Source organism: Hydra vulgaris, chromosome 12 (genome assembly GCF_038396675.1).
Source record: "Hydra vulgaris chromosome 12, alternate assembly HydraT2T_AEP".
NCBI classification, from domain to species: Eukaryota; Metazoa; Cnidaria; class Hydrozoa; order Anthoathecata; family Hydridae; genus Hydra; species Hydra vulgaris.
The window spans coordinates 1,850,001-1,868,572 of record NC_088931.1 but is presented as its reverse complement, the minus strand read 5'-3'; the positions used below and the strand labels follow the sequence as shown (position 1 = coordinate 1,868,572).

Below are 18,572 nucleotides of genomic sequence, written 5' to 3'. Positions count from 1 at the left end.
TGCAATACAATCCCTTCTACATATACTGAGCAATAAAATGAGAAACTTAAGAGTATGTCTGATTAATTTAAAAATGAACATTCTACCATCGGAGCGCAAAATAAATAAGGAAAAGTTCCCAATGATTTCCCACATGAAAGAAGTTGAAACTGGTTTTATAGGGTTGAGAAGATCACACAAAGAAGTTAAATCTTGTCCCTATATGCGTGTTCAAAATGTGATTGAATTTCTTGAAGATATAATTTTAAAAGATTGTTATGGGTTTTCTTTTGATAATGCATTTGACAATAAATAGTGATTCACTAAAATGGAGATCACATAAAGTATTTTGTTGAAATTATCAATTCAAGAAATTCTGGTTTCTGACAATGTGCATATTTATTGTATGTTTAGAGCAGATGATAGTGTTGAAAATATGATGAAGATTCGGTATCCAGTTTATTACCAACAGTTAAAAATTATGCAAAAACCTTGATTCAAAATGAAAGATGGTCGTAATGTCAAGGTATTTTTAGGTGGTGATTATCATTTTCTTGATGACAATATGGGTCACCAAGGATTCAGTGCCACATATTCATCATCAATTGACAAAACAATGTTATCACATTTGCAAAACCATGGTGGTCAGCCACATACTTGTGCAAACTGTCAGGTAGAAATAAGAACTGTTAATGATTACATACAATATTAAAATAGAAATCTTGCTGATGATCGCAGTCTGAATGAAAATAGAAAACATCACTACAGTCTAGTTGGGCCTATGATTTTCCCACTAAAAGAGTTGACACAAGTTTTACCTCCATCTTTCCATATTTTGTTTGGAGTTGTTTTGCTTATTTACAATCTTTTATTAGATACATGCAAAACTATAGATCATAAAGAAAATAACATTTAGCTAGAAGATAAAAAGAATGCTGTAAAAAATGAATGGGCAATTGCCTCACTTGAATTAGATCAAATTGAACGACATCTTTGTCAATATGGAAACAGTATTATGTTCATGATTAATGTTAAAAATAGGATTGAACCATGTCTGAATAAAAACCAGCAAGAAAACTCTAATTTGGTAAAAATTAAGTTAAGCAAGTCATAAATCTAAAAATAAGAAATTCAAAAGCAGGCCTCGGCAGGAAGCGAGAGCTTTAGCTCTTGCTCTTGCCCACACTCCTCTAAAATGGTTTATGGGAGTAATTTACAGCTCTCGGAGCTTTAGGAGAGTTGTTCTCCGCTCTCGCGCTCATTTACTCTCACCGAGGCCTGCAAAAGACTCAAAAAAGTGCTTTTTAAAATATTGCTGCATAACGATTCACGATTATAATGTAAAGTGGGTGCACTGTTACCATTGTGATAACTGGATGCATAAAGGTTTCCCTTGAAGTTAATGGGGTCAGCAAAGGTTTTCCTTGAAGTTGCGGTAATGGTGTAATGCGGTAGTGGTGTAATGGTAGTGCGCTCACTTCATAAGCGAGAGGTTCGGAGTTCGATCCCCACCACGTCCCTGGTAGTACCGCGCTCAACTTGTTTCTCCGCGCAGCGGCCTTGTTCGTCAAGGTTCGTGTTTCGGAGTTATAGAGTTGAGAGAGGGTTATAACCACAATTAAGTAGCCCCCTCATCTGTAGTGCCCTTCTGGGCCTTGGGGAGGTGAAATAACAAACAAACAAAAAAGTTAATGGGGCCTGCATAAACTATCAAGTTTTGGTGGTAAGTTTGGTACTATGGAAGTGGATAAAGCAAGGATGGTTATTGAAGTATGACGAACAAACAATGGGACCACTAAAAGGTCAGCTTCAACTGATGGCAGTAATTCAATGAAATAAAAGCAAATGTCGGCCGGTGTTAGACTGGAGAAAAAAGAGGTATCAAGGAGGATGGTATTTTCTATGTGTGGACAATTTGTGAACCATGTGCCAGTTTGCGGTTAACTGCATGTTGCTTGCAGTCTTATTAAACGATAAGCAGTTTCTCTGACAAGTGGATGAGACAATGAAACTCGTGATGAAGGAGTATGACATGTGTTAGAGGAGGTACTAGAAAAGGTAAAAGAAAATAAACCTACTCGTGGAGTTTGGGAAGTGCAAGGCAGTAAAGGCAACATGTGGATTAATGCCAGTTCCTTGGAATTTGAAGTTTATGTCTAAATTGTGTAGTCACCGTAGAAGACACAACATGGTTGAACAAGTACTGATCTGAAGTTCAAATAAATATGGCAGAATTGGACCTCATTTTGCATGGTAATAAATATGGCATTGTCATGGAAGCTCAATAGGCTGAAATTGTTCACAGACTTAGTGACGGTTTTTCATTGTATCTGTGATGCCTTGATAAGGAAATCAAAACTAAAGTCAGCTGATTTAAGAATCAAGAAAGAATCAACAGTGTCTATGCAATGGAGTTTTTATTGGAGAAAGAAAGAAGAGAGTTTTACAAAGAAGTATTGAGCATCAGATTAACAGCAAAAAAGGATTTGGAATGCTTCTAGAGACACAGAGCACTGCATAGATTGTCATGGTACATTTAATTGAATCATTATTGGAATTATTTATAACAAGCATGGAAAAAATATAAAAGAACCCCACAAGATAAACTACTTTTATATTATGACTTTTTATTTCTTTATATTTAAAACTTGTAACAAGATAAAACATGCAATATTAAAAAAATATTTTTAAAAACATTATTTAAAAATGGCTGTTGCTGAAGCTATTAACTGGAATATATATATAATATATAAATTATAATTATAGTGATATATATATCTCTTTAATTATAATTTAAAAAATATATATATATATATATATATAGATATATATATATATATTATATATTATTATATATTATATATATATATATATATTTATATACATACGTATTTTATATATATATATATATATATATATTTATATACATACGTATTATATATATATATATATATATATATATATATATATATATATATATATATATATATATATATATATATATATATATATATGGACATAGGATTTATATATATGAATATAGGATAACTTTAATAAAGCGGTTAGAAAAAAACTATTGATAATCTTAAAAACTATTCCCAGATACACCATGTGAAACAAGCTTATGGAGAAGACCAGCGTGCCAAACTTTGTCAAAAGCCACATGTCAAGAGCATAGCCCTAGCTTTTCTGTCTCCATCTAATACACAATAAAATCTTTCAGTCACAGTAGTTAGCAAATCAGTCTTCGAGCAAGAGGATCAAAAACCATATTGATTGTCTGACAGTAAGTTATTTGACTCAAGATGGAATGTGAGAAATTTGTTTATTAAAGACTCAACGACCTTGCTAACAACAGAAAAAAAACTGATCAGACGATAATTGGAGGGGTCAGAATGTTCTATTCAATATTGTTTGATTGTTATAGAACCAATTTAAACTAATCATCAGCAAGCAATTTTGCCATTCAAGTTCGACAACTCAAGGAGTCAAATGTTATGAACCATCAACCAATTGAAAGGTGGAATCTATCTATTTGTCGAAGAACCAATTTTAAAAAAACATTTAATTTTTTAAATAGACATTTATTAACAGGTGTTAATAAATATTTTTGGTAACCAAATAATTGCTTGCCTTTTACTAGTTTAGCTACAGTTGTAAAATATTTAAATCTCAATACAAATTCTTCCTTTTGGATCTTAAATTTATATACATTAAGAGACTTATCATTTATATCGAAATATTCAAAACCTTAGCTCAAATAGGTATTGTGACAAGTAATTCAACTCCATGCCATCCTATTGGCAATAGACAGATAAAAACACACAAAAGTAGCAGTTAAAATGCTTGATATGAAAAAACTCTACTAGTTAAATAAAAGAAATATTAAAACAGGTATTCAACAGTGCAAGTCAATAAATATGTCATCAACAACAAATTAATAAATAAAATAATAAACCTATTTAAAACCTAAACTCACCATCCTCTTCTGCTCCTTCGTTATATATGCCTTCCATCTGAGTATTTTTATATAATATTCATTTTGCTTAACTATTCTTATTTAGTGACTATAGTTTATTAAAAAAAACAATATATAAACAAAACAATATAACAATAACTATATACTTGATTAAAAATTATAATATAAAAATTTTAACCATTGTAATTTAAATTATAATTAGTGTTCTTGTTATATTATTTTTAACTTATACCTCTAAAAACGTTGTTTTAAATTTATATTATCAAAATTATTTCTAGTGCTTTGCAAGTGTTAAAATACTGAATAACCTTAATGTTTACCTTTTTTATCTACGAATTATATATTTTTTATTTCTACTTCAACTCTTTTTCTTAATTGTTGTTGTGAATTTTGTTGTTGTTGTTTTATTTAATTTACTATATTAACTATTATATGTTTAGAAAAAAATTTTAAATTATATATTCAATTTTGTTGTTATGTTCATTGTTGTTATTGTTTTATAATAACATAAAATGGTAATAATAGTAAAAATAATAATACCGGTCACAATAAATATTACTGTTATTGTTACGATTAACATTACATATTACCTAGTAGTTTCATTAGTGTTACTATTATAACTATTTTATAAGTCATTATTAATATGATAAAATAAAAACAAAATTAATAAATTATTATCATTTATAATAATTCATTATTTTTAGTATTAAATGTTATATATAATAAGACAGTTAGTAACTAAAGTGCAATTGCACTAATACTATTAGTAATAGTAGCATTGCATGCTACTATATACTTGTAGTGACCATACAGATATAGTATTATAATATATTTGTATTAATAAATTAAATATTATAATAATAATTAACTATTATTTATATAATTATTTAGAAAAGTATATAAATAATAATTGCTGGCTTTAGAATTTGATTTCAATTTGATTATAAATTTAAAAAATATCAAATTTCTTTTCTTGGTAACACTGCGCGGGCTGCAATTTTTGCGGTTCTTTTGCCGCAACCTATTCCGTCAAGATTTATCTAATTTCGTTCAGATCCAAAAAAGAAGGTCATGGTCATAGGGAGGGGGGGGGGAGGAAAGATCATGATAAAAAGGACAAAAAAGAGAAAGGGGAGAGAGGGATCATCAGAAATCATATCATAATATGCAAACACATACCACTACTCGAAATTAATAAAGTTTTAAAATTATTCTTTTTCGTTTCTTCAAAAACTGAGCAATTTTTATATTTCACTTTAATTCATTTTCGAATGTTTTTTTTTTTAACTTTGGTTTTTTGTCTTTCTTTTTTCTTTTCTCGTTTCTTTTTTCGTTTTTTTTCTTTTATTAATTTGTTTGATTTGGTTTTTAATTTTTAGTTTATGCTTATGTTTTTTGTTTATGTTTATGTATTTTGCTTTTAATAACATGGAAAACTATCTAAACATGTGTTTTTAGGAAGTCAACATTAGAAACGTAATGTTTTTATTTATCGTAATTAAAAAGAATTTATCGTAAAGAAAAAAAATTCATGTTGGTATTTGTTTAAATATTATATATCTATATCTATATATATAAATATATATATATATATATATATATATATATATATATATATATATATATATATATATATATATATATATATATATATATATATACAGATAGATATAGAGATAGATATATAGATATAGATATATAGATATCTATATAGGCTTACCATACGTCCCGTTTTGACCGGGATTGTCCCGGTTTTATGCCATTTGTCCCAGCGTCCCAACGGTTTTTATTTTGTCCCGTTTTCGGTTAAAATGATTTTTTTGTTTCATTTTGTCCCAAAAATATTCATGGTTTTGAATTTCGAAAAAAAAAAAAAATTTTAACTATAACTTGCTAGAAAAAGTACATTCTACTGAAAAATATAACTCGTATAAAAACAGTGAATAGTTTTTTTCACTCCTCATATATATATACATATATATACATATATATATATATATATATATATGCAGCGGTGGCCAAAAATTAAAGACCACTCTTTTTTTTTCAAAATTTATTTTTAACCTTATTATAATTTTATTTTGGAAAATGGTATCAAAAAAAGAAAAACATTTTTAGAAAGAATTTTTATTGTATTTTATATTTATTATAAAAGAATTTAAAATTTTTTTACAAAATAATGTTAAAAAATTAAAAAACTGACTAGTAAAAAATATCAATTGGTTAAAAAATTGGACAAAATTTTAAGACCAGTTTCAAAAATATTTCAAAAAGCAATAAAAAAATAATTTAGAAACGTGTTGTTCATCCATTTGTTTTCAAGCACACTTGTACTCGTTCTGGCATTGAATTCATTAAAGTTTTGATTACTTCATCAGGCACATTTTTCAAATGATGAGAGAAGATTTCAAATCTTCCAAATTGTAAAGTTGTTCTTTACCAAGCTTGTGATCAAGCCACGACCATAAATTCTTTATTGGATTCAAGTCTGGACTATTGGCAGGCCATGGAAGCACTTGAATTTTATTAGAATTGAACCAATCGCTAACATGCGCTTTATGACACGGCGCATTATTTTGCTGGAAAGTAAATCCATCTTGCAACTGCCATAAATCAATGCTAGGAATAAGCGAGTGTTCTAAAATTTCGATGTACCTTTCTTTGTTGAGTCTACCATCGAATAAATGTAAAACGCCGACTCCACAGGCACTCATACAGGCCCAAATGCCTATTGAACCACTGCCTTGTTTTGTTCGTTTCAAAATGCATGATTCATCGAACCGTTCGCTTGGAAGTCTACGCAACATTACGCGAACTTTTCTGTTGTCTACCTCAACGTTCATTTCATCACTAAAGACCACACGGCTACACTGATCTGTTGACCAATTTTTATGTAGTTTGCGCCACTCTTTCCTGGCAAATTTTTGTTTTTTATTTAAGCGTGGTTTTTTTGCAGCAGCACGCCATAAATAATTTAAATTGTAGAGCACCCTTCGCACAGTTTTAGGGCTTGCTTTCAGACCATTTGACAGTGCCCATTTCGTAGACAAGTCTGTAGATGATGCTTGTCTGTTTTCTTTCATTAATCTCACTAACGAGCGAACATCACGGTCATTTGAAACTTTATTGCGTCCAGTCCTATGACGATCATTAATTGACCGGGTCTCTTTGTACCGTTGAATTATGTTAATAATACAAGAGTGAGACCTTCCGAGCTTTTCTGCTATTTGTCTGATGCTATAGCCTTCTTCTTTTAATACAAGAGCCGCGTATCTGTCTTTTTCTTCGATCTTTGCACGCATTTTTGCAATATTTTTATATCCTTATTGCAATTCAAAAATAAATGTTTACTTGATATCGAAACTCAGGTTTCGACATTTTATTTTATAGCCAACGTAATAAGCAATTAAGACAATTAAAAAAAAATAATGGATTATTATTTTTAGTAAGTGCAAATTAAAGATTTAAAAGTGGTCGTTAAATTTTGTCCAATTGATTTAAAGAAGATTTATAAGTACTCATCGGTTTTTAATAAGTTAAACGCTATTTAATTAGAATTAGATTAAAAAAATTATACCACTTTAATCCGTATGTTTTAATTAACAAGATATTAAAAGAAAAAATTTAATATGTCAATTAGAATCTTCTTAATTTTAATTTAAAGATTAAGAAACCAACTAAAAAATAAGTGCTCTTTAATTTTTGGCCACCGCTATTTATATATATATATATATATAATATATATATATATATATATATATATATATATATATATATATATATACATATATATACATATATATATACATATATATATACATATATATATTTATATATATATACATATATATATTTATATATATATATATATATATATATATATATATATATGTATATGTATATATATATATATATATATATATATGTATATGTATATATATATATATATATATATATATATATATATATATATATATATAAAGAGAGAGAGAGAGAGAGAGAGAGAGAGAGAGAGAGAGAGAGAGAGAGAGAGAGAGAGAGAGAGAGTAAACTGGGGTAAGAGTAAACGGTTTAGCTTCAGATTCAAATATCTTTTTAAAGAAAAAATATTTTGTTTAATTTTTTTTAATGTTTTAAAGAGAATTTTAATACATTATATAAATATATAAAAATTATTATTTTGAAAATCTTAAAAAAAAATCGATTTTTATGAAGAAAAAAAACGTTTACTTTTCCCCTTATAATTGGGGAAACTTGTTAATTTTTAATAACAATTTTTTAAGATGTTAAAAAAATTGAAGATGATGAAACAGGCTGAGATGGTACTTGAAATGTTTGAGCAATTTGTAATTTTGATTGATCAATTTTGCTACTATCTAGTGGGAACAAACCAGAGTTTTGTAATCCAGCGATTATTTGTGTTCGTGTAAATACGTCACCGGAGCTAAAAAGTTTTGCTTGTAGTTGAATGATATTTTCTTTTGTTAAGTTGTTGAAATTTTTAGCTGCATAAAATTCTGTAAGTAACTTGCGCCATACTCGTTTAACGTGACAATACACACCTACGTCTAACGGTTGAAGTATGTGGGACGAATGAGCCGGTAAACATATCAGCCTAGTGTTATTGTCAATACAAATACGTGCCACATCGTAAGTAACATGTGCGACGTGTCCGTCCAAGACTAAAATGTGAATACCTGTAATTTAAAAAAATACTTTATTATTTAATTAATTGATCAAACTACTCAATTTAAGTAGACAAAACTAATTACCTGGAACTAATTTGATTACCGGCATGAATACTTTAGTGAACGAGCCATTGAATAAATTGTTTCTCTTTCATTCAACCCGAATCGGATGTTGTAAATACGGTGTTTGGTAGTCCTCATACACATCAGTTTTGTACAGACGTGATATTGATTTGTAAACTGCGAATGGTGGTAGAATAGTACCGGTAGCATTGACACAATTACCAACTGTGTAATTAATTTCTTCGTTGTTACCAACCAACTTTAAATGGCGTTTAGCCCCGAGCCTGAAAACTATATGCTATTTACCTTGATCGCCTGAAAACCCATTTCATCAAAATTCCACAAATTGCACGCAGAGTTATTGTTGATATTTGCTTCAAGAAATTGTTTTTGAAGTGTATTGAAATAACTTGTTACTTTGTCTTTGGTACAAGAGGAAGCTCTGAGAGACAAAATTTTGTCTGCTACTCTGACGCTTAATTTATGACACTATCGTTTCGTGAAACCTTGATACCATTCTCGTCCTGGTATACCATCTCTTATCTTATATTATCATTTCTTATCTTACACTATCATGTGCCACTCATGTGCGCACCAGCCAATATTTCGCGCAAACTATGAAATGTGAGGATCTTGGATGTTGTTCTTTGAAAAGGAGCTCTTATTTTCATGTTAATCCCGGCCGATTTTGGCCTCTACTTATTTCAATCTGCCTGTCAGAAGATGGCTTGAAAGCTGTAGCCGCTTCAAACGTCACCAGCAAAAATCTTTTTTTCTTCTGTATATTTTTTTATCGCTTCCAATATTCATAGCACCATTACTCTATCATTAAAATAATTCAAGCTTCCTCCTTACGATCTGTTTTGTCCCTCAAGTTTTTACAATCAAGTTTGTCTCAAAGAATCTGTAAGCATTGTAACGTGTACTTTGCCTCCCAAGTCATGTTAAAAAAGCATGTCAGCATTACTTATTCTAATTTTATTAACCAAATGGCTGTTACCGTTTTGCGTGTTAGACCTGTTTACGTAATTGACCGAAATTGCGGGAGAAGAAAACGCAGCCTTTGCTGAATAGTTCAATGAGGATGAATTCAAAACGGAGAGCTTTAATGTTTCAAATAATGCGACTTTTTCAGACAAGTTAGACTGCCCTATTCCAATCATACCAATTGATAATTATTTCAAAAAATTATTATTACACGCTTTGATGAAATTTAGAGGATAACCATTCATTAATATAGGAATGTCGAAAGTACTGCGATAGTTGTTTGCAGTAAATAACTGAGTTTTGTTGGAATGAAAATTTACAAGCCACTGTAAGTCCCTATCTGTTACAAAAGTAAGATCAGATTTAAGATCGGCTGCATTTTCCCAGTGGGCACGGTACGTTTTTAAAACGATTTTTAGACGTTTTTATAAGGTTTAAACCTAATAAAAACGTCCAAAGAACGTTATAAAACGTACTGTGCCCACTGGGTTCTAAGCGATTGAAAAGAGAAGACTTTTTGTCTCGACAGGAGTATAAAGTTAAGTCATTAGCAAAAAGAGCTACTTTACAAGTAAAGTTGTCGGAAAGATCATTATCGTTGATTAGAAACAAAACAGGACCATAGATAGAACTTTGAGGTACTCCAGAAGTTACTGGAAATAAAAAAAAGTTTTAACCATCAAGAATGGCTTTAATAAAGCGGTTAGAAAGAGACGATTTGATAATTAAAAAAACTTTTCCAGATACACCATATGAAACAAGTTTATGGAGAAGAATAGCATGCCAAACTTTGTTGTAAGCCGTAGATATGCCCAAGCTTCTCCGTCTCCATCTAATTCACAATAAAATCTTTCAGTCACAGCAGTTAGCAAGTTAGCCGTAGAGAGAGAGGATAGAAAACCGTATTGATTGTCTGACAGTTAGTTATTTGACTCAAGATAGGACTCAAAGACCTTACTAATAACAGAAAGAAGACTGATCGGACGATAATAGGAGGGTCAGAAAGTTCACCGGAGTTTTTGAAAATTGAAACAACAGATGCCATTTTCCAGCAGGCAGGAAAACAAGACTCAGTCAAGCACTTAATAAATAGTTTAGAGAGAATTGAAGAAATTTCTGAAGAACAATTTTGTAAAACTATGACAGGTATGTTGTCTGGACCATAAGCCACAGAAGAGTTTATTCGAGATTCAACTATAGAAACGGAAGCTGGAGTGATTTGAATCTCTAACAATGGGTTAACCTGTTTAATTGGAACACGACACAATCATCAAATTTGAAAAATAAACATCCTGTTGGTGAATCAGCAACTTTAATAGAATTAAGAGCTTCATTAACATTATTTAGTACAAACTTCTGATATTCATCTTCTTGAAAAATTATTTTAGTCAGTAATTTTCTTGGTATAGACTGGAAGTAAAGCTGTTGCTATGCCAGCCGGGTTTATTGTAAAAACAGGCTTCAAATTATACAACAAACGAAATCGTTTTGCATTTGTTTTTTCTAAACTATTAAATAAGTGCTTGACTGAAACTTGTATTTCTGCTTGCTGGAAAAAAGCACCTATTATTCCAATTTTGAATAACTCTGGAAAACACTTTGAAACCCTCCAACTTTTGTCTGATAAGTCTTCTCTCTATAATTAGCACGGTCTTTGAGTTTTTAATCAACACATTTCTAACATCTCTAATAACTTCTTTCGTAAAAAACGTTTTAGTAGGAATTTTTTTTATCATTTGATTAAATATTTTACGGGACCTTGAAAAAACCTTTAAAAAACGTTTTCTCCAAGTTAAAAAGGGCAAAATGCGCATGTGCAACTTTACTTAAAAATATGAAGTATTTTTAAGTTTTTCAACGAACTTTTACGACTGTAAAAAACTTTTTTTAAACTATACATTCATAAGTACTTACAAAGTTATATAGTCATACATAAATGCAATATATATATATATATATATATATATATATATATATATATATATATATATATATATATATATATATATATATATATATATATATGTAAATTATGTTAGTGTATTTTACAAATAGAGTGCTCAATGTTCTTAAAGAACAGAGCAATGAGATGAAAGGGAAATAATTTTAAATAATAAAGTAATGTTTTATTTGTTGTTATATTCTTGTTTACATTTATTTATATTTATATTATGTATATTGTTTACATCTATGAATTTTCCTTATTAAAGTAGAATGTGATCAAACTAAATATATTCTACGATTTTTTAAGTTCTTTTTCAGCTTCTGCTAATAATGTTTTGGATGACATGTCAAAATGTGTTGTAGCATTGTTTAAGAATGCTGGAACTTATGGTAATTTTTTAATAAATGTGGTGTGTATGTCCTTTATATTGTTCCTTTTATAAACTGTGTGAAATTTTACATTACTTATTTATTCTTATTATTATTTACATTTTAATATATTTTTTTACATGCTAGTGAAATGCATGAAAGATTTCTATGGTTTTTTTTCTTTTTAGGAACATTATTGTCATACTGCAAAATTCAATTTGCTCCATAAGTTGATAGGCGATCGTTTGAAGAGAGCTCTTAATAGAATAGCATCAAAATTACTTTATTATGTTTTTGTATGTTTAAATTGTAAATAAATACAAAATATTTAAACTTTTAATTATTTATCCGGGTCTAGACTGTTAAACCTAAGATTTCATTTGTAAAAAGGTTTCTTTTCTTTATGTCATAAGTTATTTACTAAAATAACTTATACTTAAAAATAAAAGTTCTTAGGAAAACGTTAAAAACGATAAAACGTTTCATTTAGAGTTAATGAAAATTAATAAATAACGTTTTAGGATATACGTCCGTTCGCCGCTTCATATGGACGTTCATATAACCAATAAAAAACGTTTTTGTAGGACCCTTAAAAAACGTTCACAAAACGTTTTTAAACAGACGTCCGGTCACCATTTCATATAGACGTTTAAAAAACCAATAAAAAACGTTTTTATGGAACCATTAAAAAACGGTCTTGTGCTCACTGGGGTTGTTCTTGACATATCAAAAGCTTACGATAAGATCTGGCATGTTGGTCTTCTCTGTAAGCATGCTTAAAAAACTTTTACGATTTTTGTTATTTATCTTATCGCATTTTAATTAAAGTTATCTTCGATTGCCAACATTCTTTTTTATTTGCTGTAACTTCTGGGGCACCTCAAGGTTCTATTTTGTTCTTTGATCCTGTATTGTTTCTTATATTTATAAATGATCTTCCTGACAATCTTACATCTAAAGTTTTTTTGACAACTCAGACTTGAAAAAAGGTCTTTTTTTTTGATTGCTTAAAACAGGCAGCTGACCTTTTTTTTTTTTTTTTTAGTTTACATTATTTACATGTCGTGTAATATAATCATATTAAGTTGGAACCTGGAAGAAGATCATATTCGATCTTGTCGCCAAAACTATATAAATATTATAATATAAATATAATATAAAATAATACAAGTATATATAATACAAGTAGTTTGTAACAAAGTAACAATCCAAAACATTTGAAAAGATAAATGGTTAAAATAATATCTCAAAAATATTTCAATATACTATCTGTTGAAAAAATAATATTCTTTAACTTTTTTTAAAAACAAAAAAAGAGATAGATGAATCTAAATAAGGCTGGACAATTTTATTCCAGAGATAAGGTGCTCGATAATCTATGCAAAATTGATTAAACTTTGTTTGACAAAAGGGTTCTTTTAAATAGTTATTATTTCGCAAACTATATTTATTCTTTACTTTAACGGTAAATAGATCTTTAAAAACATTTAATAATGGGTTGTTCATACAACAAAACGTAAAACATAAAGTATTATACAATTTAAGTTCATACACGTTTAATACATTTATATCTTTGAATAAAGGTTTTATATTTGAAAAACAATTTAAAAAACATACTATTCGCATTGCATGTTTCTGATGGCGGTGAAGACGTTGCGACTACTTTTTTACCTGTGCTTCCCCAGTCTTGCCCAGGCGATACTTATATACCAATATTTATATACTTATATACTTATATACTTAATATTTGCATAGTTTAAATATGAATAAATAAGTAGTATAGTCGTTTCAAATTTTATTAAAATTTTAATTTCTGACCTTATAAATTTCTGACCTTATAAATTTCTGATTTTATAGAGGGTTCCAATACTTTTTGCAACTTTTGTTGATATATAATCAATATGAGTTGTCATGTTTTCGTCAAGATAAATACCGAGGAATTTTAAAACGGAATCTTTTTTTATTTCTACTTTATCAATACAAAGTTTAGGTAAATCATTAGGCAAAAAACTTTTTTTTTGTTGAGGAGTGGAAAAGGATCCACTTTGTTTTGTCAATATTTTAAATATCTTAAATCTGATGAATCTCTCTTCCGCAACAGAAGCTAGCTTTGAGACTTACATTATTTTGTGAATTTTAATTCCAACAAAACTTAGCTATGTACTGCGAACAACTATGGCAGTATTTTCAACATTCCTATTTTAATGAATAATAACCTACTTTCTGAGTCTTCTTTTTGCGTTTTCTTGGAGTATCACTCATGACTGACCTCTCATGGAAAGTACAACTCATTGCAAAGTTAGCATCTACTAAGGTTCTCTTTATTGTGCTCGCCATTATCTTACTCTTGATTCCATTTTCTATCTCAAAAACTTTTTTATTTGCTACAGGGTTGTTTCTCTTTATTGTGCTCGCCATTATCTTACTCTTGATTCCATTTTCTATCTCTACAAATCTTTTTTATTTGCTACAGTATGGAATTTTGTTGTCATATTTGTGCTGGTTTTTCTAATGATGCTCTTTCTTTTCTCCACAAAGTCTAAAAACGCGCTTTAAATACAGTTAGACCTGTTCTATCTGCCAAGCTTGAGTCTTTTTTTCATCGTTGTAAAGTTGCATTTTTTTCTCTTTTCTACAAATGCTATTATGATTGCAGCTCAAACGAGCTTTCATCTTTAACTCCATTAACCAAAACTCATTCTTGACTCGTCATTCAGGAAAGTTGCATCCTTTTAAGGTATCTGTGCCTTCATGCTCTTCAGATTTTATTCTTCTAATTGTTTTCCCCACATTTTAACTCTTTGGAACTTTCTCCAATCCTAATATTTTCCAGACTCATACAACCATTAACTTTTTAAGTTTTCAGTCTACCATTTCCTTGGTCTTTCTCACTATTTTTTATTTTGTAGTAAATCCTAACTTAATTTTAGTTGCTTGCAATCTTGTTGGGAGTAAATCTGTCCAAGAAAAAATTAAATTTATATACATGGATTTCATGCAATACTATTTTACTGTTTAAAAGTTATCTTTAGTTATTTTTACTTTTTTAAAGTTTTAGATGTTATTTTTTTTATTTGTTTAATTGTTTGACAGTTACATACTATTTCAAATATTATGCAGAACCAAAAATTGTTTTAAGAAATTTTTAGAACATAAATCAATAAGAAACAACTTTTACGGCGTTATGAATGGCTAAATGTATGCTAACAAAAGACAATCAAACTTGTTTTCATCCCAAAATGTGCACTGTTTAATCTACATCAAAATCGATGATGAATTTTGCTATATTTGTTACTTTTCTTTTCTCTTTTGTTGTAATTACAAATAATAATCGGCAGGACTTCCAGAAGATCATACAATCTTATAATGAAGCCCTTTACAATATCAAATATAATAATAAAACAAATAAAATAAAATTGACTATTAAAAATAAATCAATATAAACTATATATAACTGTGCATTTAAAATATAAATATATTGGATAAAATATATAAAATAAAAGAACTAAAAACAAGAAAAAATATTTTCTGCTTAAAAGATAACTTCTTTTAATTTTTGCTTAAAAGAAGTTAAAGTCCATTTCAAAGACAAATCAAAATTTGGCAAAATTTTGATTTGTCTTTGACAAATAAAATATTATAAACATTTAGTTCGTATACATTTAAGGCTTTCATTTCTCTCAGAAGTGGCTTTGAATTTGAAAAACGAAAAATTCTCAATTCAGTACCTTCTTGTCTATTATCCATATATTATCTTTATGCCTGATAATGATTTTTCTCTGCTGCCTATTAACAGCTTTCGAAGCCATATATTCTAAAACGTCCTTGAACTTTTAGGGTATAAGATTTTTTTTCATACCATTTTGATTGCAGAACTGTTTTGAAGGACACTCTTCAATTATATTGCAAATTAAATTTCAAAATAAAACTAAGTGCTTTCCTCTACATAAAAACAAACAGAACATATTAAATAAAATATAAAAAGTAAAAACAAATTAAAAAAAAATGATTAAAATACTTATACTAGATAAATATTTATAATCTGAAAATAATTTTTTTATTATACGCAAAACACTCAGGTTGAACTTATGTTGCCCTTTTAAACTTCTTTAAAAGTCTTTTACAAAGTAAATTATAAGACACTATTAAGTATTTTGGTTAAAAAAGTAACTGAAAAATTAACTAAAAAGACACTTCATTGCAAAGGCCGTAGCTACAGAAGCTAAAATGACTGTGCTTTGTTAAAAATAAACTTATTTATAATATAAGTTGAAATGCATATTTAGGCAAACACATTTAAATTGCGAATTTCGATACGAAATTTAACGGTAAATTATCAAAATATATTTTAAACAAAAATAAGAATTGTAGGTTATGACTTATCTAATCTATCAACAGTTCATGAATTATGCACAAACTACTTTAAATAACCAAATACATTATAAAGTAAAAAAAGTCTTTTATAATATTAAATACAAAACATTAAGCTAAACATATTTTACAAATTTTTAAAATTGATTACCTGTTTAATTTTGTATTCAATAAATATCAAAAATCGGTAACACAAAATCAATTAGTTTTAGATCAAAGATTTCCTCTCAGAGCAAATTTGTAAGTTTGTACCACCTTTTACCGGCAGCGTTGAAGCGTTTTATAACAAAATCAGATTACATAATAAAGTTGGATATCTATTTTTGCAAATAACATAGACATTATTTATTGAGACTTTTTCAATTAATTTTAAATAGTTTAATTTTTTGAAGCAGATAACTTATTCTATCAATTTTCAAAACATATGCTTTTTTATTGAAATTCTTTTTTTATCTTAAGAAATATAAAAAATAAAAAGAAAAAAATAAATATATTTTTTCAAATAAATAAATATAAAAAATAATTATAAAATATAAAAAAAGGAGAGTATTTTATATTAAATAAAAATGAAGCTGATTTGAAAGCCACGTGGTTGCTTTTAAAAGTATTCCTTTTGAATCTTTCTTTTCATCTTTGCTTGTTTGGAGTTCTCTCAAATGTTTTACGTACTTGATCTCATCCCATGTCATTCTTTTACACATCTCTCTGGTGCTGTATGGAATGTTAGTTCTTAGCTTGTACTGTTTAGTTTGTACTGTTTGAAAAAGTTCGGATGAAACTTGGTTCATTTGCTGCAGACATAAGTCGGACATTACTTTATTTTTTGCTTTTAGCAAATTCACTTCGTCCCAAAAATCTTTTCCTATGTTTTTTAAAGCTGTCCAAAAAGTTCGATTGAAATGTTTGTATAATTGCACATCAGCTTGGCTCCATTGCATAATTTTTTTTTGGAGAGACTTTGATATCGTTCGCTTCAGCTCAGTTGATCTTTGTTTTAAACGGAAAAAAACAACATCATCAATTTCCCAGCACATAAGTCTCTTTAGTAATACTAAAGACTCCTCAAAGTACTCTGTGATCATGACAAGATCGAATTGAGAATCAAGTTTTTCAATACTCGATCGAATTTTTTTCTGGTTTTTAAAATCTTTAGACTCTAAGCCCAGATCATAAAACATACCATTCCTAATTAACTTTAATCGATCGCTATTGATTCGCAAGTCTTGCGTGAGAACATAGTTAACCAAAACCTGCTCAGGATTTTTAAAAAACTCTTCTAATGGGTCAGTCGAATTTTGCATTCCTAATATTTTATCAAAAGTCATATAAGAAAAACTTGATTCAAACTGAGTAATTGGATTACGTACAATAGTTATGTATATAGTATCGTTGGGCATTATCTCTTGCATCACGTCAGGGTTATATCTAGCATGGTTGTTTAGAATATTTGGTGTACTTCCATTTAAAGGATAAAACGAATCTTTACGAAAAAACCATGGCCAATCGAGTCTATTTTCTCCCAGTTTAGGTAGAATGAAGGTTAATCGTCTTGATTCCCCAAACCTATTTAATATATTTGTTATAGTAGATCCTCCAGTTTTATGAGTCTTTAAGAAAACAACGTTTTTTTTTGGTATACAACTCCTAAAACAAAACTGTTATACTTTTTATTATACATTATTAAAAATGAAAAAATTCAGTGTAAAGATATGCACCCTAAGTACACCCTAACACACCCTAAGTACAAGATGGGCACCCAAAGGACATTTTGATGTTTCAGGTTTGATATTTTTAAGCATTATGCAAACTCTAAACTTAAGAATGTTTAAACTTATGTCGAATGAGTATACTTTGCAAAAAAAGCTGCGATGAAAGATTGGGAACGAAATTACCCCCAAAAATTAAAACTCGCCAGTCCAAATGTGAGAGTAGTTGATAAAATTTATAATCTTATGCTAAATTTAAATAGATCGACAGGTTTTTAATTTTATCTTAGTTTTCTTTTAGTGTTTAGAAGTTCTAAATATATATAAAGTTTACAACTCCCAATTTTCTTTTCTTTTTTGGAAAATAATGGGGGAGGGGGAGGGAGGGGATTAAAAACATGATCATTACTTTCGAACACCGAAAGATTACTAGGTGAAATTTACAACCTGCTGATTAATTTAAAATTTGATAAGATAGTAAAATTA

The 18,572-nt window shown here is 28.6% G+C and overlaps 2 protein-coding genes across 4 annotated transcripts in view; both read right to left on the bottom strand.

Moving 5' to 3' along the window:
• Positions 1–4,043, bottom strand: part of LOC101234505 (protein cereblon) — a 69,169-nt gene extending 65,126 nt beyond the window's left edge. Inside the window, exon 1 of the mRNA XM_065811210.1 lies at positions 3,959–4,043. Coding sequence (XP_065667282.1) covers positions 3,959–3,995 — 37 coding nt within the window. The 5' untranslated portion in view covers positions 3,996–4,043. The remainder of the gene's footprint in view (positions 1–3,958) is intronic.
• Positions 4,044–16,861: 12,818 nt separating this feature from the next.
• Positions 16,862–18,572, bottom strand: part of LOC100206557 (galactose-3-O-sulfotransferase 2) — a 2,481-nt gene continuing 770 nt past the window's right edge. Inside the window, exon 2 of one of the 3 annotated variants that reach the window (XM_065811207.1) lies at positions 16,862–18,021. In XM_065811207.1, coding sequence (XP_065667279.1) covers positions 16,932–18,021 — 1,090 coding nt within the window. In that variant the 3' untranslated portion in view covers positions 16,862–16,931. Of the gene's footprint in view, positions 18,025–18,572 lie in introns of all 3 variants that reach the window. The other 2 variants (XM_065811208.1, XM_065811206.1) reach the window with 2 other exon arrangements.